This window comes from Sardina pilchardus, chromosome 9, assembly GCF_963854185.1.
Source record: "Sardina pilchardus chromosome 9, fSarPil1.1, whole genome shotgun sequence".
Lineage (NCBI taxonomy): Eukaryota > Metazoa > Chordata > Actinopteri > Clupeiformes > Clupeidae > Sardina > Sardina pilchardus.
The window spans coordinates 8,420,447-8,430,446 of NC_085002.1; the positions used below are offsets into that span (position 1 = coordinate 8,420,447).

General features: G+C 50.1%; 1 protein-coding gene across 1 annotated transcript in view; it reads right to left on the reverse strand.

The window, feature by feature from the left end:
* plxna1b (plexin A1b) overlaps positions 1-10,000 on the reverse strand; it is a 198,971-nt gene that overhangs the window by 142,475 nt on the left and 46,496 nt on the right. Inside the window, 1 exon segment of the mRNA XM_062545585.1 lies at positions 9,022-9,204. Coding sequence (XP_062401569.1) covers positions 9,022-9,204 — 183 coding nt within the window.

Here is a 10,000-nt window from a genome sequence, read left to right on the forward strand (position 1 = left end):
CAGAGAAGTCTTGAAACGCGTGGGATTTCTCCAGCAGGAAGTTTTACCGTCTGGGTAATTGCTACCACGGCTAATATAAGCACCCTCCTCTCAACTGCTGTGTTTAGCTTGAGAAGCTACGCTAAGGCAAACACGCCGCTAATACAGTCTCGGAGAGTCATTCTATTCCTTCTAAGTTCTCGCCAGCTTGCGTGCTGTTAATGACCCTCTGTATGCATGCTGTTAGGTTTGCTCTACTTAGCCATGCTACACATGCAGTTAGCGACGGCGTAGCGTAGCTCTTGGCCAGGACTCAAGCTGTGTAGGGGATGGGGGTGGAGGTGGGGTGGGGGATGGTTAATTGGATAGCGCCCAATTACATGGGCGTGCAGAGGAGCCAGCTTGAGTGAGTGCGCCTGCATTAGCGTTAGCGACGCAGACAGTGTTCAGACTCTGTGTGTGTGTGTGTGTGTATATGTGTGTGTGTGTGGGAGATGCTCACAGTCCTCAGCAATTTACCTCCGCTGGGTGTCTGGCTGGGTGATCCCTAGTCACAGTCAAAGGTAATTGGCCTCTGTCTGTGTATGCCTGTGTGTGTGTGTGTGAGAGAGAGAGAGAGAGAGAGGGTCAGAGAGAGACAGAGAGCGCATGTAAATGCTGTCATGTCAAGCTGGCGCGCTGCCAAGACGATGACGCCTCTCCCGACCACAGCGCATTTGGCATCATTTGGCACCAGTGTCAGGTCAATGACTGGCTTCTTCCAGGAACGCCATTGAGGGAAAGGAAACGAGGGACGGCAGCCCTTGCCAATGCAGATGACATTAAACAAACATTAAGGGGCCCATTTCCAATGCATCCTATTCAGGACACACAGCGCCAATGGCTCCATCCTTCTAAGAAAAAGGCATTAAGGGATCACCTCTGAGGGCGTCATGAATCGACTATGCTAATTGCTAAGAGCCAAGATGGCCTACATACGAGCCAGCAGAGGCACGGTTTCTGCTTTGGTGCGCGCCGGTTTCTGGCTTGTAATGGCTGCCTAGTCCTTCTCTTTTTAAAAATGCATTCTGGAATTCTCATTTATTATTTAGCCGTTTTCTCCTTTTTTTTTTTACGTCTTCACGCAAACCTGGCCCCGAGCATGTGCGCAAACACACACACACACACACTCAGACACAGATCAAGATGCACAGACACAGACACAGGCAGACACACACACACACACACACAGATCAAGATACACACACAGACACTCCACTTCATTGAGAGTGAGGTGGATTAACCCCTGTGAGCAGTGGCCTGTCAGGATGAAGGAGAGTGGCACGGTCCCTCCCCCACTGCGCCGCCACTTAAATGACTGTGCCATTCAGCAGAAAATAGAGACACAGGGAAGACGCCAGGATACACAAGGAGTGGCTTGTTTGTCTCTCTCTCTGTGTGTGTGTGTGTGTGTGTGTGTGTGTGTGTGTGTGTGTGTGTGTGTGTGTGTCTGAATGATTGTGAGGGAAATAGAGGGAGAAGACAAGAATAGGTGACTCAAAGACTAAAGAAAAGCCAGATGAGGGGGGTGCAATAATGAGCGAGTGTGTGTGTGTGTGTGTGTGTGTGTGTGTGTGTGTGACTGAGCGAGTGAGTGAGTCAGTCAGTGAGTGAGTGAGAGTGTACTGTACGTGTGTGTGAGTGTGCTCTTAAAAAGATCACCTTGATCCCTCATGTTCTCTGGTCTTTCTTGGTTGCATTCAAAGTGCTTAAAATGCTTCATTATGATATGAAATCAGACATCCGTGTGTGTGTGTGTGTGTGTGTGTGTGTGTGTGCGCGCACACACATGTTCATGTGCCCATGTCTTAATGAGGCGAAATGATTACACCCATGGTAAGGGGGAAGCTCTTCACTATCTGCCTATATGGTTTTTCATAATAATTAGCTGTGCCAGATGCAGCGTGGAACATCTTTGATCAAAACCGGCACGGAGAGGCCAACGATGAACAGAAGAGAAGAAAGCAATAGAAGAGGAGAGGAGGAGGAGAGGAGGAGAGGAAGAAAGACCTTGGCTGACCTCAGGGACCTGCATGTCTCATTCCTTCATGCTCTGTGCCTCCCTGGTTTCTCCATCTCTGCCTCCTGGCCTTATTCTGGGCTGTGTTTCTAGGGGGTTCTACTTCCTCAAGTAGGACAGTGGGAACAGACAGGGAATGAGCGGGAAAGAGGAGAGAGGAGTGGGTTTGGGAAATGACGGAGTTGGATTCGAACACATGTCCATGTGCCCACGCTAAATGGACAAACACAGTTGGGTTGTTGCGCCCCCAAACTGCTGAAGTAGGGATATTAGGAACACCAAATTATAGCCAATTTATCTCTCGTCGTCTCCTTTCTTCCTCAAGCCAGTGGGCGCCCGTCAATATCCATTCCAGCCTCTCTGACTTCTCACAAGCCGGAGAATTAAGACAGTAAATTGAATTCGGGGATGTTTTGTTTTTTTTGTCGCACTTATTTTTAAACCTGCTGCGTGGTCGTGTTTTAATCAGACTCCCTGTCGCCGGGCGGAGAGCGTCGCCGCGGCGCCCCGACAGCATCAGATCTCTCCTCGGCGACTCTTGCTCTCCGTCACTCGAGCGCTTCTTCTCGTTCACCCACAGGGATTGATGCTCTCTGCTTTGTTAAGTTTAGAGAGGGGAAAAAAATAAAACACGCGCGCGCACACACTCGCTCGCTCACTCACTTCAGTGAATGCACGAACAGATGGGGAAAATGTTGCATATTTGTGCAGAATTGATTCCAGCTAATTAAAAGCCGCATGCCTCGGTGCAATAAACAGACAAACACACACACATACACATATACACATACACACACACACACACACACACACGAGCTGAGAAGAACGTCTGAGCTTTCCTGGGGTGCAAGCGCAGACGGCAGGAAGATCCACACACACAGCGTACATAGGCTGAGAATCCTGACTATGAATTAATCATTCTCACTCTAGCACCATTCTCACATATACACACACACACACACACACACACACACACACACACACACACACACATACACACACACACAGACACACACACACACACAAAGACTATAGCTGTGCGACTGCGAGTCCCAGAGTGGGGGAAAACAATAAATATCAATTAACGTCATGTGTTCCCATTCTTTCCAACAAGCCCCAGACAAAGGCAGCTCTCATGTGGGAATGTGTTTATGTCCACAGCCAGACAGTTTGGAGTTGAGCTGAGTGACCAGCTTATCTCTACACTGGACTCTATATATACTGGGCAGAAACTGGCACACCAGCGCTGCTGCGGCGGTGGCTTACGTGTGCACAGGTCTGAGAGCGCACTCGTCTCGCCCACCCTGAGAAGCGGGCATTAGGGCCGGGCGGGCACAGATAAATGATTGAGTGCGTGGGCCGGGGCCAGCCGGTTACTGGGTCAGTCTGGCTAATGGGGCCTTGCTAAAGATGACCGTCTGGAAAACCACACACCAAATAATTACGTTAAAAAACACACTACGCACACACACAAATGCACGCGCGCACACTGAAATGCGTGTGCATACATTACACACACACACACACACACACACACACACACACACACACACACACACACACACACACACACACACACACACACACACACACACACACACACACACACACACACACACACACACACACACACACACACACACACACACACACACACACACACACACACACACACACACACACACACACACAGAGATACAAGCAGGCATTTACATGAATCCTCCAAACAATTACACCAATGGCAACGCATAAGCTTAGAATAACATTACGATATTATAATCTGCATTTAATCTGATGGCAGAGCAGAAAAGGCTACTTGACCGGTCAACGCTTGTTGGTGGGCCAGTCAACATCTGGCCCACCAAAAACACATCCACACACACCACACACACACACACACACCACACACACACACACGGGCCACCGAGACTTGGAGTGTGTGCTCTTACGCTCTTGCTTCATATTTCATTAGCAGGCCTGGAGTGCTCTCACAGGGGCTTTCCCTGGGCCCCAGAAACAACTCACACAACATCCAGACATGTGAAGGAACAGAGACGGAGACGGAGAGAGAGAGAGGGAGAGAGAGAGAGAGAGAGAGAGAGAGAGAGAGGGAGAGAGGGAGATGGAGACGGAGACGGAGAGGGGAAGACACAGACAAAAGAATGAGGGGAAAGAACAGCAGAAACAGAGGGAGAGAGGAAGAGAGAGTGTGGAAATCTCCAAATGAAGCATCTAACTGGAATCAGGCTGGAAACACACACGTCTGTCTAAACACTCGTCACGCATGCAGCCCTGTCTGTATACAGTCAGAGGATCTGGGGTCGCATGTGTGTGTGTGTGTGTGTGTGTGTGTGTGTGTGCAGTGCAGTGCAGTCATAAAGACACACACACTGAACAGAGATGGCAATCAGGCACTCATAACCACAAGCTTAGAGGTACAGAACTACTGCATGATTAATAAACAAGAAGGAGATGAGAATGGAGAGAAAAAGAGAGAGAGAGAGAGAGAAGGGGGGAAGAGAGAGAGAGAGAGGGAGGGAGGGGTAGGAGAGAGGGAGAAAGAGGGAGTGCACTTGGGGGGATGGGAGAGGCTGTGCATTTGAGTGAAGTAATTCAGCATGACAGTGGAACCATTTCCTCAGAAAAACAATGTGTCAGGGTGACCTACTGTACCCGAATCCAGGAGGGAGAGACGAGAGACCCAGCGGAGGGAGAGGGGGGGAGAGAGAGAGAGATAATAGAGAGGGAGAGAAAGAGAGGGAGAGAGAGAGAGGGAGAGAGAGAGAGGAAGGAGAAAGAACAAACCCGAGGACAAGGAAAAGAGAGATAATGAGCAGGGGAGAGGCTGAAAAGAACCTGAGTGCGGGCGTAAATACAAATGTACTTCAGCAGCATTTCCACAAACACACAGCTAAACACTAGCCAACCACAGGCCTGAGCAACACCAACTCATTACACCCAATAGCTGAAAAGTCTGGATGTCTGCGCGTCTGTGCGTCTGCCTGTCTGTGTGTGTGGGTGGGGACTGGGGGAGAGGTTAGCATTTAGCTCCATCTTAATACCCTAAGCGAGCTGTGGTCTTCGTTGGGGAGGGAGGGGTGGAGGAGACCTCCATCTGTTGCACAGGGGGGCCGGTGGGCAGCGGTGTGCCCAGAGACGGTGCAGTCTGAGCGGGCAGCCCCTCTCCCGCAGAGCTCGGGCACAGCCGGGGGTCAACGGCCACAAGCCCCATGGCACTCAATTAGCCAGACATCAGGGTGGGGTGTTGGTGTGTGTGTGTGTGTGTGTGTGTGTGTGTGTGTGTGTGTGTGTGTGTGTGTGTGTGTGTGTGTGTGTGTGTGTGTGTATGTGTGTGTGTGTTGGGGTAAGGAGGAGGGGGGGCTGGGGTTAACAGAGACGTTTTGGGCCCCAAGTCCAGCCCAGGGTGGATCAGCTGAGACGTATTTGGTGAAGCGTGTATATTGGATAACTAAGGCATGTGTGTGCGCGCGCACGTCCTCACCCCCACACTCACACACACACACACTTCACTTATTTGTGCAAGCCGACACTTGGGCTCTCCTCTCTCTCCACACTCACACTCACACTCTTGCCCTCCCCTCTTCCTCCACCTCTCCAGTCCAAACTCAACAGCCCCTCTCCAAACTCCGTCACGTCCAGGGACCCGCAGGAGGCCCCCACGCACCGACCCTCTTCAGCCCCAGACAGGGTGTCTCTCAGGTGGGCACGGCTCAAGCACCCTCTGGCCTGATTGGAGGGGCCCTGGAGGACCCGCACAATCAAGAATCAAGCTGCCCTGTTATGACGCCCCCAGGAGAGAGAGAGAGCTCTGGTTGGGCTGAGAGGTGTGGGCTTGAGTGGACATATTACAAGTTAGGTCTCATTAACACAGGGTCCAAACACTCCTGCGCTCGTGTGTTTGTGTGTGTGAGGGTGCGTGTTTGTAAGAGGGTGGGAGAGAACTAGGCAAGAGAGGAAGGGACTAGGAATGAGTGAAAACACAACACACACAAGCAAGAGAGTAGGGGCAAGAGAGAAAGAGAGAGAGAGAGAAATTATTTGAATCCTTTTTTTAAGAAATTTGATAGTTGGATTCAAATAAATAATTAGTGTGTGTGTGTGTGTGTGTGTGTGTGTGTGTGTGTGTGTGTGTCAGTGTGTATGTGTGTCACACATTTGCACATATATTTGGTTAAAATCCAATTGCTGGAATGGTGCAAAATTACCCAGCTGGCTATACTTGTCCGTGTCTATGTGTGTGTGTGTGTGTCTATGTGTGTGTGTGTGTGTGTGTGTGTGTGTGTGTGTGTGTGTGTGTGTGTGTGTGTGTGTCAGTTATCTCTAAGTGAATCTATGAACTGGGCTCAGTCCATGCATTCAAGTGCAGTGCACACAGCATTAATATACAGCCAGCAGGCCATCCATCTCAACACAACACACATACACACACACACACACACTCCACCCAGGTGCTGTGGTGCAGAGGGACTAAGAGGGGAGAGGGAGGGGAGGAGAGGGAGAGAGGGATAGAGAGAGAGGGAGAGAAAGAGCGAGAGAGAGAGAGAGAAAGAGCGAGAAAAAGAGAGAGAGAAAGCATGGTTCCTGTTCCTTCGTTCAAGCAGAAGGGTTTGATATTCAGCTAATGAACAGGATCTTTCCTGAGAACAGCAGCCAGAGAGCTGCAACGGCCTGCATGCAAGCAAGCCCAGAGCGTGTGTGTGTGTGTGTGAGTGTGTGTTTGAGTGAGAGAGAGAAAGCTGTGTGAATGCTATGTGAGTGTGTGAGTGAGCGTATACATTCCTGTATGCATTCACACACATGTGACAGCATGACTGCAGAGGGCTTGCATTATGGCCACACCTGCACACAGAGGAAGACACACACACACACACACACACACACACACACACACACACACTTCTCCTTCACTCCTTACCTCACAAATCAAAGGCACTGGCCATATGCCCTTTCTCAACAGCCAATCATTTTCTCTTCTCCTCTTTCTCTCCTTTCCTCACTCATTCCATCATGCAGACTCAGACCTCATTCCACACCCTGTCGCCCTTTTTAATCCTCTCATTCGCAGTTCTTCTCTCTATATATATATTCTTTTTTTTATTCTCCTAACTCTATCAGTCTCTTAGTGCTGCCTCCTGAAACCTAACCCGTTGTGTCTCGTTATCTCTCTCTCTCTCCCTCCCTCCCTCCCTCCCTCTCTCTGTCTTTACCTCCCTCTCTCTCTCTCTCTCTTCCCTCCTCTCATGCACAGCGGGGACTTTGGTCTCACAGGAGAATGTGACCAGCAGCTTTGCAGATTTACCTCAGTTATTTTTCTCCATCTCACTCTCTCTCCCTCTCTCTCCATCTCTCCCTCTCCCTCTCCCTCTCCCTCTCCCTCTCCCTCTCTCTCTCCATCCCACTCTCTCTTCCCCCTCTCCCTCTATCTCACACACAAAACAAGCCTGGGGACTCGCTAGAGCCTGTCCTTCATTTCACATCTCAGCAGATCCATCAGATGAATGCATCTCTTCTTTACACGCACATACACCCACACACACACCCACAGACACACACACCTCCACCCCCCTCACCATCTGTGACATGTTTAGTTCCACACACTACATGTGCAAGCCTGGGGATCTCAGCTGTGAGGCCTCTAATACAAAAGTGTGCTTCTCTGTGTGTGTGTGTGTGTGTGTGTGTGTGTGTGTGTGTGTGTGTGTGTGTGTGTTATAGAACGACACAGAATCGAAGAGGGGGAAGGATGAGTACATCGAGACCCCTTCCTTGATTTCCCTGAGCAATCCCACAGTGTCACACAACAGTAGTGTGTTATGGTGCTGCTGCACTATGCTGAAGCTCACTGAATTAGAGGCCTGGATCCTCCACACCTGCCCATATATATGTATACACAGCAGCACACACACAGAGCTCTGGCACACAGCCGTGTGGGAAGACAATGCTAAGGGAGGGCAGAGACAACCCCCCAACAGGAGCACAACTAGGGAAATGCTGCCTTAATTGCACTGACATCTTTCTGACGAATTCACAGCAAGACGCCAAAACCCAAACAAGACAAAACAACCAGGCATACACACAAAGCATCAGTTAAAGCATTCGCAAATGAATGCATGGGCAGGCAGACACACACACACACACACACACACACACGGGCTATTTGAAGAGGCCTGATTTACATTGTGATTATATATTCATAAAGATGCCTGAATGACAGGCTTTCAGTCCGGAGAGAGAGGCAGTGAATTACAATGAGCTCTGATGGAGCCCCACAACTCCACATCAATACAGCACAGCTTAACATTTCATTAAGGCTCTCGCCATGCATGTGAACGACCGCGCGTGTGTGTGTGTGTGTGTCCACAGGCATGTTATTATTATTCCAAGAGATTCTATCCGTGCTCGTGTGCACACTCCTAACATACAGGAATGGTTCAATATTGCAGCAAAAGACAAATTCCACACACACACACACACAGCTGAAGACTCCGGCACGCACACATAAGCTAAGCCAACAGGCTGTGACTGCTGGGCTGCTGGTGGCTGGAGTGAGGCGATGGCGATGGCTTCCGTGTGTAATGACCGCTGCTTGTGCCAGTGAGTTCTGACCAGCGGAGCGGAGAGGAGGATATACACATCAGTCCACTAAACACACCACGCCCAGGGAATCAGCATGCACACACACACACTATCAGGGTGTCCAATTACCAATTACATCCGCCGCCCGTGTGTGTGTGTGTACACACTGATAAAGAGTAAATAAACAATGATAAAACAAGCACCCTAAAGTCCTGTACTGTATATCCATAGACTTAAAAAATACACACCGTCACTGAACAGCTTCAGTGTCAGAACAGATCCACACACACACACACACACACACACACACACATACACGCAAACACACACACACACACACACACACACAGACAGAGAGTGTTGAGCAGTAAAGAGCCAACCCCTACCTTCTTCAGTCTGCCATTGCGCGTGCCAGCAAAGGCCACCGTGTTGCCGCGGTAATCGTAGGCGGCGACCGAGGTCATGCCGTCGTCCTTGTCCAGGAAGAGCGGGAGGCCCTCGATGGTGCTGGTGCCGCCCAGGGGCTGGTTGAAGTCCTGGCCACAGAAGTTATCGTCAATCTGCAGCGGCTGGGACAGAGAGAGAGAGAGGGGACAGGAGTTAGTCATCTCACATGGACTCGGTGCTTCCTGCGTGTGTGTGTGTGTGTGTGTGTGTGTGTGTGTGTGTGTGTGTGTGTGTGTGTGTGTGTGTGTGTGTGTGTGTGTGTGTGTGTGTGCTCCCTTTTTAGATGATACTTTTTTATGGGATTGAAACAAGGAACACAACAACACACAAAGCAGCGCACAACCACACACCTAATGACCTCGGAGTGCAATAAAAACACATGATACAACAGGAAAACAGAAATGAAACAATCAAAACTGAGAAGGATAAATAATAACAATAATGATAAAAGACCTAATGAGGAAGTTAATGTGTGGATATGAGAGAGTTGTGGCTCGTCAGTCATCATAAGATGTGGAGTGCAAAGGGAAGTGAAAACTGGTGCAATCAGACGGGATAGACGGGAACCGTTGAGTGAGTGACCCTTGACGAACAACAGGCTCAGTAGCAGCGAGGTAGAAGACAGGACTGACCACTGACATCACCACCATCACCACCGCCCACACAGTCAAATGTCCGCGAGCAGCGCCCGAGATGGGAGTGACTGAGTGAGGTGGTGTGGTCAGCCCACAGTCCAAACCCGAGCCAGGCCAAAGCCAGTGCAGGGCAGCCCAGTCTGGCTCAATGAGGGCCAAAGGGAATAAGCAGAGGTCTGTTCCACTCAGCTTAGCAGCGGTATTGATCCCGCTCACCAAAGGTCAATGAAATTAAACTGGGTTTTTTTCCCCCTCCTCTTTCACTGAGACAGACAGTGCTACA